The 22,025-nt window shown below is 41.9% G+C and overlaps 1 protein-coding gene across 2 annotated transcripts in view; it reads left to right on the top strand.

The window, feature by feature from the left end:
• Positions 1-22,025, top strand: part of BRINP3 (BMP/retinoic acid inducible neural specific 3) — a 202,853-nt gene that overhangs the window by 109,113 nt on the left and 71,715 nt on the right. For both annotated transcript variants that reach the window (XM_054384346.1, XM_054384347.1), the window contains one exon: positions 8,940-9,130. In XM_054384346.1, coding sequence (XP_054240321.1) covers positions 8,940-9,130 — 191 coding nt within the window. The remainder of the gene's footprint in view (positions 1-8,939; positions 9,131-22,025) is intronic.

The raw sequence follows: 22,025 nt of genomic DNA, 5'->3' as shown, positions 1-22,025 counted from the left end.
TGTATTCTCATTTTTTTGGGCTAGATTGAATGGGAATTCCCAGAGATGCTTGTCCAGACTTTATTAACATGTAATTATTAATTTTTCTCCTTTCAATAATGCATTCTTAATTTCTCTTTAATTATAAGTTGTTTTATTCTGAAAGCTTTGCCACTGGGTGTGCATAGTACACAGTCATCTGTATTCATGGACTTTCAGGAAAGCCTGGCAAATGAACAGTCCTGGGGTAAGATTTGTGTGCCTCTGTGACCACTTGGCTTTCATGAATATCCCTTTTTGCCCATAAAGGGATCTCTTGCACATGGTTGTTTGCGATGCGTTCCCCAGCCTTTATTCACAAACACAGAAATATGCTCCTCGAGGGCATTCTGAAACGGGAACTTAGGGAACTTCCATTTTTCTTGATGCCACAAGATAGTGTGGAAAATGACATTTCTCACTGCTTCTATTTCTTATGGAAATTTTATCTTCTCGTGACATAAGGCCAATGTCCATAATGATCATCTTCAAGCTGCAGGATAGAAGGACTCTGTGTAACCTGGTGTTTGCACAGCAGTGGATTCAGGGCTGAGCTCATATGTCTGTGCACAGGAGTAACTTCTGCTGCTGCACTGACTGTCTGCAGGGTCAAGTCTGCAGAGAAACGAAAGATGTGGCTGCTCATTTTGGTGCACACACAGGGATGCTTTGTCAGTCTGGGCCATTACTAGGGGGTGAGAATGTTTCTTCCGCTCTTCCAGGCCACAAATATCCTGTTTGCTTTAGCAAAACTGAAAAATTCATGCAGCCCAGCCAACAATGACCAGAGGAGCTTTAGGGGAAAGGCAGGAGAGGACTCCTAGAAGGGAATTCCTTCTTTGAAGGTGAGAAGGCTCTACTGGACATGTCCCTGAGCATCTCATTTAATTAGACTTGCTCTGAGATGGAAATTGGACTGGATGACCACTAGAAATCCCTTGCAGCCTGAATTATTTTCTGACTCTGTGAAATGTATTTCCAGATTCTTTATCAGCTTTCAGCTAGCAGTTCCAAAACACAAAGATTCTCCTTTGGATGAGAGACAACATGCAGTTCTATCTTTTCTTTTGTTCTGTATTCATACTTTCTTGCTTGCATGCAGCATCATTCAATGAAGGTCCAGCTTACTGAATAATGTTCAATGTGTTGTACCTGTTAAAGATTTACCAAAAATGGTGTGCAGTGGTGAGCTTCAGAACTGGAAGTCATTGTGAAGCTCAGAGCATCTCTGTTAAATAGGTGTAGGAGAATGAAAATACTAGTGGATCCTGCTTTAAAGACATTCACTTTAATGCTGTTCCAGCATATAGATGTAAAGTCTGCTCAACAAACCAATAGGCTAGGTGACCAGGAAACTACAGATAACCAACATACTGCAGTGAAATGACAGACCCTTCTTCCAGACGTGAGGGTGATGCCAGTTAGATTTGGGTGCCTTGCAAGGTGAAGAGAGTGGACAAACAAGTCCTCCTTGCATCTGGAAACATAGCAACAAAATTTCAGGATGTTGCCAAGGCTTCTTATGAAACTAGAATCTTTTTAGGCAGGTGGCTAAATGGTAATCTTAAATGTTTGAGGTTGATGTATTTTTGTTATTGTCAGACATAATTCCTCAGTGTCCATTACTAGACCATCAATGCATTCAGTTCTCAGGAAATATCCTTTAATGATGGTGAAGGCTTTGAGAATTAAAAGAAAAAAAGGTAATTTTGACTTTACAACAGACAATCTTAATATACGTCAGCAGATCAGCTTAACCCCAGCCTCCTGTCATTCTCCTATCCACTGACTGCAGTCCCACAGGTGAGTTTGGTAGTTTCACCTTTACTATCCTATATACTGAATAAAGAAGATCAGGTCTTCTGCTCCTGATGATTATTCCTCTTGGGCAGTTTATTACTGTGCATATGGAGATGGGAGAAATTGTCAGATGCTGTAGTACAGTGAACCTCAGTGAATTCTGAAGGATTTATGATCACTTATGCTGACTGCTGATATGACCTTTGTTTTCTCTTACACATCTTTCAAGGTAAGAATACAAACTGTCGTCAATTAAGAGAGGGAAAGTCCCGTCTCAGATGACAGATGTGAGAAAGAAACTTCAAAATTTAGTATCACATTTGCAAACACTCCCCTCCAGGAAAGTAAATTTTCCAGCATTTAGGATTCTGAATGCTAAAAGAAAGGGGGGGAAAAAAAGGCAAAAAATATCTTTTTTCTCTCTCCCCATTTATTGAATGAAGAATAACATTAAACCCTAAAACAGATGGTATGTGTGGAATTAACATTGCACCATGATTCACTTGAACCGCAGAAATGATACTGCATCTGGCCCCACATTAATTTAGGTACTTTCTGAACCATCAGCATCTGCTGAAGTTTGGGGAAACAACCTGATAAAACCCTAATGCTACATTCTGTGATCTGTATATGAAGAGATTTTTACACTAAAACTTAGCTATTTTGTATAACAAATTTAGTTTTTTTTTAACTGAATGTATTACAGCTGCTGTAGCTGAGGTGTTCTATTGGGTCAGAAACTTTCGATGAGTTCGAAGACCAAAGAACTTTATCACAGAATCAGAGAATTCCAGTATGATGGGAATTGAAAGTGACCTCTGGAGATCATCCAGTCCAACCCTGCTGCTAAAAGCAGGGTCACTCACAGCAGTTGCCTAGAATCACAATGGCCACCTGGGTTTGGAATCTCTCCAGAGAAGGAGACTCCACAACCTCTCTGGACAGCCTGCTTCAGGGTTTCAGCACCCTCACACCAAACAAATTTTCTTCCTGTCCAGATGGAACCTCCTGGGTTCTAGTTTGTGACTGTTGGACCCTTGTCCTGTCACTGGGCACCACTGAAGAGTCTGGCCCCATCCTCTATGCTTCCTGCCCTTTAGCTGTTAATCACCACTGATCAGATCCCCTCTCAGGCTGCTCTTCTGCAGGCTGAACAGCCCCATCTCCTGCAGCCTTTTCTCCTCACAGAGATGCTCCAGGCTCCTCAGTGTCTTTGTAACCACCACTGGACTCTCTCCAGTATTTCCCTGTGTCTCTTGAACTGAGAAGCCCAGAACTGGGCACAGTAGTCCAGATATGGCCTTGCTAGGGCAGAGTAAAGGGGCAGAGAACCTCTCTTGACCAGCTATTCACACTCTTTTTTATACCTCTGTAGCATGATGCTGAGATATATCTGCATTTGTTATCCTTTTATTACTATTTCCTCTTCTTCTGACATAAAGTGATGGGAAGTGTTGGTTTTACTGTCTTTTCCTAGCACTTCCCAGTCTACAGATGAAAATGTGAAACATCAAGATGTAGGATCCTGTCCTTACTACAAAGATGCGGCTACAGGAAAACAGTCTCTCAATAATTGAGGCAGAAAATAACACTCTTTAAATCACATGAATATGCATTATTATGTATAACAAAAATGTATTTACTCCTTCAATAGAGGGTTATCTTTAGTTACAGTTATTACAGCACAATTCTACTTCTACCATGTCAATAATGGCTACATTTTCATGCAAATAATTCCTAAAGATATTCTTAAGACAGAGAGAAAATTATTTTCTAATTTCTTGATGTCATTTTTGAAATGTTGTTTGCAAGTCTTATAGCTAAATGGCTATGGGTGGGTTTTGTATCAGGGTAAATTTCTATAAATTTCACTTTTATTTTATTTCTTGTTGAAATCAGTATGTAGAATATTCTTCTCTGCTCAGTAGTTTAACTTGCAAATAGAAATCATGGAAAATAAGTTTATATAAAGCTGGAAAGAATTAAATGTATAGGCTATGTTATAAGGATCAAAAGCAGTGTGACCAGCAGGACAAGGGAGGAGATTCTCACCCTCTATTCTGCTTTGCTGAGACTCCAGCTGCAGCACTGCATTCAGTTTTGTTACCAAGGACATGGACATGGAATTCTTGGAGTGGATCCAGAGGAGGCCACAAAGATGATCAGAGGGCTGCAGAACCTCTCCTACGGGGACAGGCTGAGAGAGTTTGGGCTGTTCAGCCTGAAGAATAGAAGGCTCTGGGGACACCTTAGAGTGACCTTCCAGTATCTGAAGAGGCCTACAAAAAAGCTGGGGAGGGACTGCTTACAAGGGGTTGTAATGATAAGACAAGGGGCAATGGGTCTGAGCTGGAAACAGGGAGATTTAGACTGGAGATTAGGAAGAAATTCTGTACAGTGACAGTGGGTGAGACACTGAAACATTTTGCCCAGGGAGGTTGTGGATGCTGACTCCCTGGAGGTGTTCAAGGCTGGGTTGGATGAGGCCTTGAGCAACCTGGTCCAGCTGAAGGTGTTCCTGCCTATGCCAGGGGTGTTGGAACTGGATGATCTTTAAGGTCCCTTCCAACCCAAACCATTCTATGAATCTATGAAAACTCCAGGCCTTGTAAGGACATGAGTATATATTTTGTCAAGGTCAATGTGTAGTGTGAATGTCAGTCCCCAGCAGGACAGGAGCTCCGTGCTAATAAAGCATCCATGTAGTCACTCTGCTGATTTCTTGAATCAATCATTGGATTCTGTGGCATTGTTCTATGAGCATGACCAGAGGTTTTGATGCAATTTCTTTTAAACTTGAGAAAGTGAAGTTGACTGACTCATGAATTTTGTGAGGTCGGGAGAATACTGATTGCAGAGCTCAGGGAAAGCACAGCTGTCTGCATCTGATGCTGAATAATCATGTTTTCTTAGTATTCACTGCCATCAGTCCTTTGCAGTTCTTAAAATTCATAACCTTGAATAGTTTTGTAAATCACACTTGTTTTGTAGCTGGTGTTTGGATGTCGTCTTCGTCTGTTTCCTAGTGGCAGACTGTAATCAGTGAAAACTAAGATTCTGTCATGTTTCAAATGCGACAGGAGAGTCTCTTTTCCATAACTTTAATTTTCTCTGAGTAAACTTCAAGCTTAAATTTTTCTTTCATGCATTAAATATGTCAGCCACTTGACTTTCCCGGGTGTGAAAGGGATCCCTGTTACAATTCTGCAGTGACATGTATGCCCCAGCACCATGTATGGGGGAGTTCTTTGGTTTTAACCCACTTTTTTATACTAAATCAGCTCTGACAGGTGAAAAGTTTTCAGAATCTGTAAGAACAGGCCTGGTGAGGAGCAGCTGAGGGAGCTGGGATTGTCTAGTTTGGAGAAGAGGAGGCTGATGGGAGACCTTCTTGCTCTCTACAACTCCCTGAAAGGAGGTTGGAGTGAGGTCAGGGTTGGTCTTTTCTCTCTAGTAACAGATCAGTAGGAAATGGCCTGATATTGTGCCAGGGGAGGTTTAGGTTGGAGATTAGAAAATAATTTCTTTGCTGCAAGAGTGGTCAGGCATTGGAACAAGCTGCCCAGGGAGGTGGTGGAGTCATCATGCCTGGAGGCATTCAAGAAACGTGTGGACATGGCACTGTGGGACACAATTTCGTGGCCATGCTGGTATTAGTTTGAAGGATGGACTTGATGATCTTAGAGATGTTTTCCAACCAAAATGATTCTATGATTCCATGATTCTCAAATGCTTTTTGAGCATCAAATATTTTTGTAACATACCTGATTGCACCTGGTTTAGCATATTTAGTCTGAAAACACCAGTGGTGAACTAGGACCCACTTGTTTGACATGCCCTACAAATGCAATGTATAGATTTTTGAGGAGACCCATCACTCCAGCTGCTTGCCTACACTCAGCCTTGGGAGATGTAATCTGATGTGATCTGAGTCAAAGTAAACATTCAAAATTATTTCAGCCCAGTTACAGAGCATGAAAAACAAAACCTATCTGTCAGGGAGTGGGAAAGGAGACTGCAGGGCTGGGGATGCTGGGGGGTCCTGCCTGCCAAAACACACCCACAGGCAACTACCACAGCAAGCGTGGGATCAAGGAGGACTAGGATAAAAGGATGATGTGATAACTGTGAGGGGGTTCAAAGGTGATATTCCTGGCATTTTCTAATCAAAATAAAGCAACATGACACACAGACACTGTCTTTTTTTTCAAGCTGTTTGTTTGAAATGGGAAGTTTTATTGTAGTTCTCCATTCCCTGGAAAACAAACATTTTTGATAGGAGAAAAATAAACAAATTGTTTTAATATTAAAACCTACAAGAGTGCTATTGAGAAAGAAGCAATGTAACTTTTTCTACTGATGACTAATCCAGAACAATCAGAAAACCTGACTCCAGAGCAAAATGGGGTGGCATACTGGCTAATGAAACACAAAGAAACATTTTGTCTACTTTCTAGAGATTTTCAGCAACATTAAGGGCTTGTTTTCATTTACCTTAAAATTTGTTACAGGATATTTTCAGTGGTTGAGCTTGCAAAAGTCAGTTTAATCTAAGTATGCTAGCTAGAACATCTGGAAAAGGAGAGAAAATATGGAGAAATATCCTAGTGAAATCTTGCACGTTGTTTGTGCAGCCTGAACTGGTGACTGATAGGATATTTAACCCTGTGAGTTCTGACGTTATCTAGACAGGTAGGACAGCGGTGGTAGGACAGTGTCTTTATAGCTCCACACACAGCTGCATAAAGCCCATGGCCCCTGGCTCAAACCTTAGCCCAGACCATTGTTTTTCATTTCAGAAACATCTTTCCTACTGGCTAGAGTCACAAGACAGGTTTTGAAGAGGCAGGTTTTATCTCACAGTCATTGCTGAACTCCAGCAGCACTGAAATCTGGACCAGGTTTTGATGGGGAATGTCTCTCAAAGCACACATTGTTAGACTTTGCCAGGCTTCTTTGGTTCTCTGCTCATGGCTTTTGGCACAGATGCTGCATGGTGTGTCTAATGGCCCACCTGGCCACAGCACTGCCACCTCCTTGCATCAGCAGCCTAGCAAAATGAGCTGCATGAGTCTGTGCTAATGCAGTGTGCTCATGCCTGCCAAGCCAAGCAACCCTGGTCTGCTTTGCAGGAGGTTTATGGCAGCAGTTAAATAAAATGTGGACCTATGTCTACTTAATACAGCAGAAAAATTGGGGACTGGATTGGGAAACCCTGTTACTTACAAAGGCTGCTTTAATTCTCAGTTCTTTGGAGTTCAGGCAATGAATCTCTGCTCTGATGACAAAAAAAATGCCCATTATGAACTTGTAAGAAGGGAAGTATAAATATAGTGGTGAAAACTGAGGTGGGCTCCAGCTGGAATAGCCAGCTGTCCTGGGCAGCAGCTGTCCCTTCCAGGACAAAATGAACATACTGGACAAGCCTGGCAGGACTAATTAGATAAAAGGCTCAAGGATAATGGTAGCTGTGCCTGTGTAAGGTCTGAAGAGCCTGCCTGTCCTCTGAACTTGTGAGAGACTGGGAAACACTGGAGGGTACACAGCTGAACGTGAACATACTCCTCTTTCTCCAAACAGAAATGAATTTTGCAAACCAAGGTGGCTGTGTGTCAATGTGGTCAACAGATATGTTCTTCCACAGAGAGGCATGCATTCTTCATTTAGCAGTGCTCACCACCAAGATTATCCCCTTCTAAAGATGATGCCACGTTTTCATCCTACATACTATCCCTCTACAGCTATTACTTTTTGGCACATAACCCCACCCAAAGCTGGCATCCCATCTTCTGGGCAAAGTGCCACTGCAGCAGATGGGTGAGCAATGAAACTAGTTCAAGTGGCAAGTCAGACCCTACCAGGGTATCTTCCTTTCCAGGAGGATGGAAATGTCATTGAGTGGAATTGGTCAGCACCTAAAATATAGGTGCTAATGATAGTATGCACTGACTCTTGAGATAAATGTTGGAGGATGCACATTACCAAACACAGGCTCAGAAAGTGAGAGAAGTGGTTTTGCAGTTACTTTGGACATGAGTTGCACAGAAGCAAATGCTGAGTCAACAAATTACTTTTTTCTAATTAATTTTCTAAAGCGTTTTGCCTAAACATGTTACTAAATGAATGAACACTTGCTTAGTCTGAAATACAAGACAAAATTATCCATGGAATAAACACGTGGAAAATTCCTTTAAATATTTAACACAGAATCACAGAATCATAGAATGTTTGGGGTTGGAAGAGACCTTTATAGGGCATCTAAGTCCAACCCCAAGCGGTGTCAGAACTTGCTGATGGTGCTTGCCAAAGGTGTTCAACATGACCCTAAGCCAGAAACCTTCATTGATACTACAAAGAAGAAAAAGATAACCCAAAACAACTTGGTTCTTGAAACACCCCTATGAGGCTGGTGATGCATTTGGTGATGCTTTTACCCTGGTGGGACCTTCTGCTCAAGCAAGGATCAGTTTTGTGACTGAGCAATTCAGAACTATAGAGTGATAACAGAGAGGGAAAAAAAAAGCTTTGCTGCTGTGGTCCTTATGAACTTGCCTAGTTAAACAAATGAGATTTTACTTTGGATTTTGTAGCATGATGTCCTTCCTCTGATATCAAATAAGAGAGAACAAGGAGAAAAAAAAGACTCAGGTATTTTCTTTTACACTAACATTAAATACTAAAAATGAAGGTAGTCTTAGAATTATAGAACAGTTTGGGTTGGAAAGGACCTTAAAGGTCCATGGGCAAGGACAGCAATCTTGGAAGCAAACACATTTTACATGCAATTTAAATTCAGTGTCTGCAGAATATCGTTACGTTGCTTGCAAACAGGAGTTACTATAGCAGCCTTAGCCCCAGTGTCATTGCATTTTAGACATAAATCTGTCCTATTGAATGGTTATTCATATGAGGTACCCCCCAAAGAAAAGCATAAATACCTGGAGTAGTTTCTGTCGTCTGTGTGCTTAGATATTGACGTATTTACACCTGCCACCAGAGAGGGATATCTAAACCTCAGATACCAGCTGGGGAAAACTTCAGCTTGCCACCTTATGTCTGGAAAAATGAGGTTTGCAGAAGATGTCACTGATGAATGTTGGGATTTCTGTTTTCCTGCTCAGGAGAGGAGTCACTCACAATTTTTGTGGACAAACGGAAGCTGAGCAAGAGGTCAGAAGGAAGTGATCCCAGCACCAACAGCTCTGCGGTGACTCTGGAGACCCTGCACCAGCTCGCAGCCTCCTACTTCATCGACAGGGACAGCACACTGCGCAGACTCCACCACATCCAGATTGCCTCCACTGCCATCAAGGTAAGAGAAGTCCTCCAGGACCAACCTGCAGATGTGTTTGCAGCTGCTTCTAAGGAGACATGTTTTGATTAGTACACAAAGGTTTGTTAGCAGGACAATAATTTTTGTTCTAAAATTTCTAACCTGAATCAAAGCATTCAAGTGATAATGAAGATTCTTGTTTAGAGGAGGGCTTAACGCACTAAAGATACTGCCACTGAGGAGTGCTACATAATTTGAATGATACAGTGGCTCTTATGGAAGTGTTTGGTCATCAAGACAATCTCTTTTACCTGTGTACTCAGCAACTGCATTTATAGACAGCCTTATATTGGGGTATGGACATATACAGGTCCCTCAGACTTCTTTTCTTCTTTCTTTTCCTTCCAAACATAGTTACTGTACTTCTTTGACTGAAACATTAAACATTTTATGTATTTACTTGTTTAAACTGACTGTTGTTGGAACAATTTGGCTGTGGTTCTGACACATCTTATTTCCTACAAGGAACTTTTAATAGTACAGCTTGTCAGCCAAAGCATCCTGCCCACTGACTGGTGTACTTACAGCACTGGAGGATGCTTGGCTGTACCCTTGCAGGTATCATACAAAGCAACAACTCTTAGAAAAATAGAACTGTTTTAGTTGGAAAAGGTTTCTAAGGTCATCGAGTCCTACCACTGACCCAACACCACCATGGCCATTAAATCGTGTGCCATGTCCACACGTTTCTTGAGCACCTCCAGACACAGTGACTCCACCACCAAACTGGGCAGCCTGTTCCAATGCCTGACCACTCTTGCAGGAAATTATTTTTCCTAATCTCCCACCTAAACCTGCCCTGGCACAATTCCAGGCCATTTCCTTTTGTTCTGTAGAGAGAAGAGACCGAGCCCCACCTCACTGCAACTTCCTTTCAAGGATTTGTAGAGAGCAATGAGGTTTTCCCTCAGCCTCCTCTTCTCCTGACTAAACACCCCAGTTCCCTCAGATGCTCCTTGTAAGACTTTTTCTCCAGAACTCTCTTCTTTTGAGCAGCTCTGTAGCCTAGATGTTCCTTGTTTGAAGTAACCTCTCTCAGTCCATTTCCAGCACTGAAGAGCAAATAAAATTTTAACTTGCAGTTGAATATGCATTAATGATGAAGCTTTTATTGCAAGATGTGATTTACAATCCGTTGTGTTCATTGGATCTTTCCATGTTAATTTCATTAAAGTTCATCTGAATCCAACTGAATCAAATTTACATCCTTGGGAGTGTCAGGGCCTTTGCAGTGAGAAGGATACAATCTGAATTTGTGGCTTGGCAGGACCCACTCAGCTGCAGCTACATGGAGAATATTCCTCCTGTCCCATCCATCATGAGCTAGAGACATGGCAGCAAACCCCATCTCAGAGCTGGTCATCCGCAGGTGCAAGATGGCCTTTGGCTGTTCAGGTGGTCCAGCTGACAGTGCAGCAGATGCAACAGTGTCACATAGTCTTGCTGCAGAACACTGTGCTACCCATCTCTCTGATCTGACTTGTCTTCACAGTCTCATTGCAGCAACATTGTAAACTAGATTCCTTCCACCAAACCAAGTGCAAAATTTTCCTCTCTGGTAAAGTAATTTCTGACGAACCAATGGTAACTGAACTGACAGAACACAGAGTCACAGAATCATGAAATCATAAAATCATTTTAGTTGGAAGAGACTTTTAAGATCATTGAGTCAAACAGTTAGCATAGCCAGGCCACCACGAAACCATGTCCCTCAGCACCTTTTAAATCATATTTTAAACCCCTCCAGAGACGGGGACCCCACCACTCCCCAAGGCAGCCTCTTCCAGGGAAGAAATTGTTTCTCTTGAAATTGTCCAATCTAAACCTTCCCTGGCACAATTTCAGCCCTTTTCCTCTCATCCTGTAACTTGTTCCTTGGGAGAAGAGATAAAATCCTAACTAGTTCCAACATCATTTCAGGGAATTGTAGGTCTCCCCTCAGCCTCTTTTTTTCCAGTGCACTCCAACATGCAGAGACAAAACAGTGTCTGAAAGAAATTTCTCCTATCTATTCACTGAATTATTTTTTTTTAAGCAGATTTGTGTTGCAATGTAAAACTCAACCCTGATCAATAACTGTTCATGTAATGGACCTTGTGAATGTCCAAGGTTTCGTACAAACACAACAGGACGACTGTTTTCTCTGTGCTCCTTTGCTGAGGTGGATACAAACGTAAGCTGTAGTTCATCAGGAAATCTGATCTGGTTAACTGGCTGCCGGAGACTCTAGGAAATGGTTCTCACATCAAATGCGACAGTGCTGATACATGAAACCCTTGCTTTTTAGTTGGCTTTCATGGGGAGATGAGGAGCATTTGCATTACAAATTTCTATTGTCGGAATACTTAACTGAACAAAAAAACCTGTTTCTGTTGAAAAGGAGAAACAGCAAAGCAGCCAGGAAAGGCTTTTTTTTTTGTTCTCTCCCCACATGCATCTTAGAAAGACTGCTGGTTTTAAGTTGGAAAACTATCAAATCCTGTTCATGGTGTAAGTAGTGCATTTTAAGATTATTTATTAAAACATATATGCTGACATCTGATTTAGACCACAGGATTTTGCAGAGGTTCAGAGACAGATCTCTCTGTTCCAGCACATTAACTTGAGGGCTGGTTCAGGAGACCCTCTGTGGAATCTGAGGACCAGGGTGGCCTTTAGCCAGTTCTGTGACTTCCTTTCCTGCTCCATAGAGGAGAGTGAACCCAGTGCTTTTTTACATCATAAACTACCAGGCAGCTTTTTAAGTCACAGCATCTTCTGTGTCTGGGTTGAACACCCCAAGTCTGCTTCACAGCCTTCCCTCTGCACAAGAGAAGGAGGATTTGCAAAGGGAGTTCAAGGAAAGCTCTCTGAACTTACCACAGCTCCCTTCTGACCAGCATCAGAGAAATCCAGTATAAACCTATTTGCAACAGCTGTAGAAATCCCTGAAATTCTGAATTTGCATTGGAAATTTTCCAAGTAATGCACAATCACTACATCACAGAGAAAGAAAAGCATTAAGAAGTGAGAAGTAAAATTAAAGCCTCCATGTACAATTGTTTATCTAGTGAAAAAAAAAACAAACCACCACCAAACCCAGAAACCTTCAGTGCAAACTCTGTTAATGCAGTGTAAGGAGGGGGAGAGGTGAACCGACTTTGCTAATCAAATTTGTTTGTATAATCAAGTTAGCTGTGACATAATTATCCTTAAAGATAACATGAGTTTAAGTGATTGAGGCTTTGAATTAATCACATAGGCAATACGTTATCTATTCCACATTAAGAAAGGTAAAATCACAACATTTTCTGGTTAGAAATCCAATGTCCATGGGAGCCACCCAGAGCCTATTTCAATATTTAGCTTATTTAGAAGTCCGTGGTACATACATTCTTTCAATATTGTTTCAGTGGAAGTGGTTAGGCTCACGTGCTAAATCAACAGTTTGCAGCCTCAAGGGCCTGACTGGAAGCTCACCAAGCGCCTGAGGGCTGCAGCTGATTTGCATATACATTTACATGAATGTACATCCTGTTGTGTTTGAAATATTACAGATCCAACATTACTTCCTTGGCAGGCTCAGCTTTGAGGCTTTTTCTGATGAAAATTTCTCTTCAGATGCACTGCTAGCTGTTAGTTCTCCCTATTAGCATCCCTATTAGGATGAGGGGGTGTGGTGTGGTGTCCTCTCCTTTAATAAAATCCTGTGCAGGCATGGAATACAAATAAAGCTGGAGAACGTTATTCTTTCCATGTGTGGTATCTTTAACAAGCAATATTCTCAGCTCTTCCAACTCAGTGTTATTCTCTCTTCTGCACAACCATGCTAATTTGCACCTATTGAAGATGTAGCCATAGCTGGAGGCTCAGGGGAAGGTGGTCTGACCTGGACCTGGGACTATTCAATGACCTTAATCCATATGAATTACCTCTTTCCTTTGCTGATTGATGGATAGCGTGAACAAGGCACGAAGGTCATGAGTTTCTGTAGCATCTAGTGTGATTCTGACATGTCCTGTCATTGCCCACTGGCAGAATGACCTTGGTGTACAACCCTGAGTCTATGCATCCATACTCCTAACAGCTAATTAAGAGATGTTTTCAAGGGTGGGTAGGTGGGAGAGAGCTATGCATAGCACAGATTTCCTCCAGCTTTTGAGTGTAAGGCAGCTGGGAGACAGCAGTATGCTCCTGCTCAAATTACTCCCAATTCCTGTTTGCTAGAAGCCATAAATCCACCTTTGTCACTATTGAATCATAGAGTCACAGAATCCTAGAACTGTTGAGGTTAGAAGAGACCTTTGAGACCATCAAGTCCAACTGCTTGCCTAGAGCTCACAATCCCACCACTGCTGTTAAGCTGTTAGCACTAAGCCACTTCCCTAAGCACCACTTCCATGAATCTTTTAAATTCCTCCAGGGATGGTGGCTTCACCACCTCCCTGGGCAGCCTGCTCCAATGCCTGAGTACCCTTTCTGGGAAGAAATTTTTTGTAACATCCAAACTGAACCTCCCATGGTGTAACTTGAGGTCATTTCCTATTGTCCTGTCCTTTGTTGCATGTGAGAATAGACCAGCCCAAACTGGATCAAATCTCCTTTGAGGCAGTTGTGGAAGATGATGAGGTCTCCTCTCAGCCTCCTTTCCTGAAGGCTAAGCAACCCCAGTTCCCTCAGCCATTTCTCATAAGTCTTGTGTTCAAGGCCCTTCACCAGTTTGGTTACTCTTCTCTGGATATGCTCAAGCACCTCAATGTCCTTCTTGGGGTGAGAGGCCCAAAACTGAACATAAAACCACTTCCACACTTAGTCCAAACACATACAGAATGCAAAAGAAACAAAATGGTCTCATGGTAAATTTAACATTATTGAGTATTCTCACTGCATTCTGCAAAAGGATAAACACAGTTGTGTTAGGCAAGGTCACCACTGCTGCTTCGTCAAGTGGAAGACACCATCTTCCATTCCAGAATGCATTATCCAGAGCAAGTGCAGAGGAGAGCAACAAAGCTGGTGTGGGTCCTGGAGAACAAATCTTATGAGGAGTGATTGAAGAAGCTGGGGCTGTTTAGTTTGAGAAAGAGGAGGCTAAGGGGAGACCTCGTCGCTCACTACAACTACCTGACAGGATATTGTAAAGAGGTTGGTGCTGGTCTCTTCTCACAGGTAATTAGCGATAGAACAAGAGGGAATGGCCTCAAACTACAACAGGGGAGGTTTAGACTGGACATTAGGGAAAAAAAAATCACAGAAAGTGGTCAGATATTGGAACAAGCTGGTCACCATCCCTGGATGTGTTTAAAGGTCCTTTAGATGTGGTGCTTGGGGTATGGCTTAGGGGTGAACCTTGTAGAGTAGTGTTAATGGTTGGACTTGATGATCCCAGGGGTCTTTTCCAGCCTGAGTTATTCTATGATCCTTCAAGGGAGCTGGGGCAGGGGAATGCGGTGTAGGTGCTATCTCAGGGTCCAAAAAGCCACAGCACAACAAGAGAACAGGAGGCAACCGAAGAACAGATGCATAAATTGAATTTCCCACCAGCTATTTGCAGCCAGATTACAGCCCATTTATTCCATCTGAGTGAGAAAGAATAAACATTCTGGAGAATGTGCCCTCTAATTTCAATTAAATTTTATTGTGCAATTTGCTTTCCTTTCTTTCTTTCCCCAAACCATTTTTTTAAACTTTTTTTTCTTTTTTCTATGAGAGATTTAAGCATTTTGTTGCCTCTGAAAACTTTAGGTTTCAGATAGTTTGTAAGAACATGGCTCTCTTTTCATGGTAAGTATATCTGATTGCCTATAATTAACCCATGAATGACTCATGGTGGGCTGTTAGAGAGAAAACTTAAGTGTAATGAAATAAGTTTCTGACTCAAAACTGAGACAGAAATGCTGACAGATTTTTTTAAATTTTATTTCTTTGTTTAGTCTGAAAAAGCTTCCTTGCTTCGTTTTCCTTCTTTCATACCTCATACTTGAATGTGATTTTCTGTGGGTTCAAGTAATTGCTGCAATCAAAAGCAGAAATGCTGCCACACTATAAACCCTCAAGCTTTTGTCAGATTTCTGCCAAATTCTAAATGTGGAGTTTTCACAGTTTTGTACAAACAGCTACATTTCTGACACTTCTGAAATCTGGAGCTTGAACCTTTCTTGCCCTCAATTTCCCCATTCAGTTTGTGGGGAGGATTTAAGATTTATAGCTGAAATCTTGTAAATGATCAGAACTTGGTATCCTGGCCTGAGCTAAACCAGTGTTCAGTGTTGTCATTTCCTAGATCAGTCTCTGCTTGGTAAGGCACTTTCTGAAACTCAGGATAGGTTTGCACAGCGAGGGGCTGCGTCTAGCAGGGAGAAGCTGATGGGGCCAGTTCCTGCCAAGGGCTGGGCTGCAGAAAGGCTCTGCCTTAAACTCACTTCTCTTGAAGACCAAGGGCACTGCCACAGCTTGTGCCCCACCTTGGGGGGCAGGATGTCAGAGGTAACATCAGTGGGGACAGGTGACCCTCAAATGCCCAACAAGGGATTGCAGCCCATGGATGGCATCTTCAGGAGAAAGCTGAGGGATCACCAGGGTCAAGCCTCTTCACTGGCTGTTGTTCCAGGAGGGCTCTGTTTTGCCTTTGATTTTCATCTCTGTGTTCCAGAATGAAGCTGCTGAATCTGATTCCCATCTGCTGCTGAGTCCAGTATGGGACTTCCCCAGTGCCAGGCCCTAGCCAATGGTGACCTCTTTGCCATCAGGGTTTGGATTCCATATTGGTTCATGTTTCTTTGTCTGTTTCATTGGATTGTTCTTTCCATCCCGTCTGGTTAGTTTCTTTCCAACCGCATCATTCTCTCTCCCGTCTTCCCTTTCTCTTCCTGTTGGGAAGACAGAGGGCTTCATGGCTTCATGAACCCATGTCACAAAGCACATCACAGAGAGTGTGAGCTAACATGGTGCTAACATAAATAAAATGTGAAACATAGGACATGACCTGAGTGCTGTAACACAGTACTGTGCCAAAAAACCCACACTGTGTTTCCCAGCAGGGTTATTTGCTGGACTTCCATAGCTACATCCCTTATTTTTCTGAATTTAGACCAGTTTCAGGTAGCTAAGATGTCTCTGTACCGTGTTCTGCTGAACAATACCAATGCTTGTCTTGTTATAAATTTGAAATGCATTTATGTCTGAGAGCTGTGGAGGAGATCTTTGGATCAAATTCACCTCAGGTGTAATGAAATCTTGTGACTGCTCCGTGTGGGCCATTAACTAATTCTAGGAACACACTGGGGCCCCATCCCTGGAGGTGTTTAAGGCCAGGCTGGATGAGGCTCTGGCCAGCCTGATCTAGTGTGATGTGTCCCTGCCCATGGAAGGGGGGTTGGAACTAGATGATCCTTGTGGTCCCTTCCAACTCTGACTGATTCTATGATTCTATGATTCTATGAAATGCAAAGGTTAGGGATTTATTTCCATTTCTTCTTCAGGAATTTAAGGTGATGATATTAAAAACAACTTTAATTCATTCAGACAGTTGAGTTTTAATTAAATTGAAACTCCAGGGCTGCTTTCTCTGAAAGGTAACGTAGAGGTCAGCTCATCAGGTGGTGTAAAGCAGTGCAATTCCTTTCAGAATCTGGCCTTCACTCTTTCAGGGAGTGAGAGAAAAGGGGGGAGAAAGCAAGTTAATGCAATAATGTGTTTTACTAAGCGCTCTCGGAATGCATACTCAGCAGCATAATTGACACGATACATCACAGCAGCTGCAGCATGACACTCGTAAAAGGATGTGTTTTAGCAGCCTCTAATCCAAACTCCTCTGTCTCATTATATTTTCAGCAGTGTGTGTAGAGGAGTAATGAGTGCATGGAGTTACAGCATCACCAGTGAGTTGGTAACCCAGCAGGAAACGCTTGCGAAGCAACAAAACAGCACATAATGGAGATGTGAGGATATGTGTTTTGGAAAGACTTTAGACATCTATTCTTCTCTTTAAAAAAAAAACACCAAGCAAACCAACCCGTGCCTCAAAACAACAACAAAGAAGGATAGACCATACCACATGATAGAGCACAGGAAATTGAAGGGCTTTGTTATATCAGTGATGGAGTTTAGTCTAGGGAGAAGGGGAAAAATATCCCAAGAATATAAAGACTGCCAGAGCCTAAGCAGATTATAAATATATATGTAAACAAGAGACCTTAACAGCACTCACACAACACTTAGCATCACAGCTGTCAAAAACTTATAAACAATTCATACTACAGTTTCTTAAATGTTTCATATTATTTCTGTTGCTGTTGTTGTTTCCCTTTAAAACTGAAACTGAAATAAATAAACCCAGACAACTGAGAAGGGTCACAGTCCTGTGAGATCCACAGTGACCATATTGAACAACACAGTCAAAGCAGAACGTGCCAGCACTGATTTGGAAGCACACAGTTATGTATGGATTTTAATTTGGTTTTTAGCCTGGCTTTGCAGTGGTTTGTTCATGGGTTGAGAAACTTACTTTAGCACTCTTCGATGAATAGAGAGTTCTTTACATTCTAACTGAGCAGGTCAGAAAATGTCAAGCAAGGGAGCTCAAATCTGCAGAACATTTCCCTACTTCTGAACCCTAAGAAATATGAGACAGCATACAACGTGAATGGGTCTGGGACCCCCAACACAAGAGAGGCATGGACCTGCTGGAGCAGGTGCAGAGGAAGGCCACCAAGCTGGTCAGAGGGCTGAAAGAACTGGGGCTGTTCAGCTCAGATCAGAGAAGGCTCCAGGGAAATCTTATAACTACACTTCATTATCTGAAAGGAACCTCTAGGAAGTCTGGAGAAGGACTGTTTATACGGGCTTGTAGTGATAGGATGAGGGCCAATAATTTGAAACTGGAGAAGGGTAAATTTAGGTTGGGCATAAGGAGGAAGTTCTTCACAATGACAGTGGTGAAATACTGGAACAGGTTTCCCAGGGATATGGTTGAGTCCCCATCCCTGGAGACATTCAGGGTCAGACTTGATGTGGCCCTGGGCAGCCCGATTTAGTTGGAGGTGTCCCTGCTGACTGTAGGAGGGGTTGGACAAGATGACCTTTGAAAGACCCTTCCAACCCAGTCTGTGAATCTGTGACATGAGGGTCAGATTGGATGGGGCTTTGAGCAGCTTGGTCTGGTGAAAGGTATCCTTGTCCACGGTAGAAGGGGTGGAACCAGATGATCTTTAAGGTCCCTTCAGTGATTCTATGACTCTATGATTAGGAAGAATATCTCAGGTAGAGACTCAGAGTCAAAAGAATTAAGCTTAGGGATTAAAAAAAAGCTGTTGAAAGGTTTCAGTGTCCGTATTATCTTTGCTATAGAATTTGCACCCATACACAGTGAGGAAGAGGCAGGCAATATCTAGTCATGAACTGTGCATGAGGTACTTATTTACTGCAGCAATACTTGGAAGCAGATTCTAATCTCAGGTGTTCTTTCCATGTCTTTTCATACATCTGTGGGATTTAAAGGTGAAGACTGGCTTTCACAGCATCTTTAGTTGGAACATCCAATGAGGATTTAATAGTGGAATTCTAGATCAGTTCTAACTCTGTAGGCAGACCTTCAAATATGCAGGAAAGCATGTGAAAACCAGTAGCATAAAAAAGAAGACAGTCGCAAAACTCTGTGTTGGGAGTTGACTGTACCAATGAGACAGAAAGGGCAAATGTGTTGCAGTCATTTACCAGAGGAAATAAATGGGTGGGAAGTAATGAGGATACAGCCTAAAAATAAATGCCTAAAAACATACATGTGACCCAGGCAGCCAGTAATGTCATTTCTTTTGAGAAACTGGAATGACAGCCCCATCAGAGGTGGTTTGAGTGGAGTATGGTAAAATCAAGTGGACATGTAAAACATCCTGCTGCAGATGTCACATAAGTGAGGTGCAGAGTGTTAGGAAATGTAGTGCTGTGGAGGGCAAAAATAAATCAGGAGTTTACATGCTCTCCAGGGGAGGAAATATAAGACCTGGAAATAGCTTAAAATAGTAAATTTTTAGAGATATTGCCAAAAAGAATATTGTAATTAAGTTTCAGAATTGCAGAGAAATATATAATCAGAGGCAGGATCTCCATGGAAAATCTGGTTCTTAATTAACCTGCCCTTATCACTTTCATTTTCAAGCTTAGAGACTTTAAATCATTTTTAGGTTATTTTTAGATCCTAATGTAAATCTTTAACATTTTTTTCTTTAAATCATTTTTAGGTTTTTTTAGATCCTAATGTAAATCTTTAACATTTTTTTCTTTAACAGATTTTTTCTTCTGTTTTTAGGGTTTTTTTGTTTGGTTGGTTGGTTTGGTTTGGGGGTTTTATTTGGTTTTGCTTGTTTTGGTTTTTTTTCTCTCTTAAAATATAACATATACATATAATTTTTGTTTAATTGATCACATTAAAGGTATCAAAAAAGCAATTCAAGAAAGACTTAATTTTTTAGTCATACTCTCTCAACCTAAGAAAATTATTTTCCTTTCAACTAGCCAAATCATATTGGCTTCTTAAAACTATATAGGGGGACAGTGAAAAATCCCCATAGCCTCAGCAGTGCACATTGGAACTGAGCCATAAAGACATAAATCCTATTCCTAAGACTTCTGGGAAGCCCTTGCATGGGATTTTGCAGTGGGGCTAAATATAGGCAGATGGTCTTTCTTTACTGTACACCCCTCAAGACTCCTTTAGAGCTTTTTGTCCTTTATATAGCAATGGAGTTATGTTTGTAAAAGCATGGATGGTTGGGAATGGGGCTTTACTTCAGCAGGTTTCTTTGTTTTTGCTTTCTGCAGACACCTTGAGATTTTATGAGCATGAAATATTATTTTAATTTGTAATTGTGCTGTCCTTTTTGTTTCTAATTTTATCCTCTAAAGAAAATATACAGATTTCATTTATTGCTAGTTGCTCAATTGCCTCTTTAGGCAATAAAAGTTGTGAAAAAATAATAATATTAATATTCATTTAAATAAGACACAGGCAAGCAGAAGTATCCAAATGTAAACTGAAGCAAAATACTCAGCTCTTATTACACTTTCACTAAGTCTATTACTTCTCCATAAGACAACTTCACTCTCATTTATTCTTCAAGGTTAATTAAAAGTGATAGCTTGCTCTTTGCAAGACAAGGCCTGTCCTTATTTTCTCTGTGAGGCTGACACAGCCTTGATTTCTGAAAGTGCAGGTAATAAAGGCTCTGGTACTGCTGCCCTGTGACAGCTTATCTAAGAACTTCATTTAGTATCACAGAATGGTTTGGATTGGAAGGGACTATCTACTTCCAACCACCCTGTCATGGGCAGGGACACCTTTTCTGCAAACTTTCCTGTTGTTTTACATAAGGATGCATGGGAACATAGCATCTGACATGCGGTGGATTAAAAATGTCCTTGAAAGGGGCAAATTGTGCCTCTGATGCCAGAACTGTCAAAGCTGCCAGTGACTTTGGCTGGGGTAAATCTTTGCTTTTCAATTTCCGTAGCCCTAGGAGTGTTGCAGAGTCTGCAGTAAGCATTACACATAAAGAGTTATCAATTTCCTCTCCCTGCCTGACCACTATCTTTAGAAGTCAGTTCAACCTCTATGTGTTTCCTGCTAGTTTGGAGCTGAGACGTGTTTCATCAAAGGTCAAGCCTGGGCCAGCCACTAGATGAGTACCAGAAGCTCTCCATGAACACCTCTGCCTTCCCAACGGGAAGAGGCTGATGGGGTGGGAAAGAAACTAACCCAGCTGGGATGGAAAGAAGAGCAATCCAATGGAATAGAGATAAAGAGACAAACCAATATGGAACCCAACCCTTGATGACAATGGCAGCACCATTGGCACAACTGATGCTAGGGACAGGCACTAGGCAAGTCCCAGACTGGACTCTAGCAGATGGGAACTGGATTCAAGAGCTACATTCTGGAACTGAAGTCAGAAATACGTGAATGAGGATCAAAATCAGAAGGGACAGAGTCCTCTTGGGACATTGAAGAAGAGGCTTGACTCTGGTGATCCCTCAGCTTTCTCCTGAGGATGCCATCCATGGGATGCAATCTGTTGTTGGTCAGCTGAGGGTCAATTCTCTTGACTGCTCCTCCCCACAGGTGCCACCTCTGCCTTCCTGCCCCCCAAGGTGGGGCACAAGCCACACAAAGACAGTGCCCTTGGTGTGCAGAGGAGCAAGTCTCAGGCAGAGCCTTTATGCAACCCAGCCCTTGGCAGGAACTCTCCCCATCAGCTTCTCAATGCTAGAAGCAGCTCCTGGCTGTGCTAAGCTATCCTGAACTTCGGAAAGTGCCTCTCTGAGCTGGGAAATCAAATTCCTCAAAAGGATCAGATCTGTTCTAGCTCACAAAGGACAGCTGCTTGTCTTGTTTTTTCAATGTTCTTGTGAATTCTCTTGGAACTTACATGCAGTAAATTGCTCTCTGAGACAGCAGGGAATAGACTGTTATAGGTAAGCGACTTCTCCCTATCCGATGAACCTAAACAGCCTTAAATTAATCATAACATTCTTAGCAAATTTAACCTCAGAGCAGAATTCAAATCATTTGAGTTAATTTCCAGTTCCTAGAATATTCTGATTTCCTTGGTATTTAATGCTTTATGTGGTGACATTACATTTGCATTTCACTGTTGCTGTAACGTAAAAGTCTGGTAAATTCCTCAGGGTGTAGAAACAAAAGAGAGGGAATGGGGGGATTACTGTGATGTCTTGGGAAACTTCATTGCTGCATTCAGTGAAGCTGGAAGCCATCTCCTTGTCCAAAAACTTGAAAGAAGCTTTTATTCCACTTTTAACAAAATTCATAGAGTATGTTGTAATTTATTTCATGTGCAGAATAATCAAATTTAGTGTTCCTCTTCCATCTTACAACAGCAGA

The sequence above is a fragment of the Indicator indicator genome, chromosome 10, assembly GCF_027791375.1.
Source record: "Indicator indicator isolate 239-I01 chromosome 10, UM_Iind_1.1, whole genome shotgun sequence".
Classification (NCBI taxonomy): Eukaryota; Metazoa; Chordata; class Aves; order Piciformes; family Indicatoridae; genus Indicator; species Indicator indicator.
Note: the sequence above shows the minus strand (reverse complement) of the source record. Positions and strands in the feature narration are given on the sequence as shown.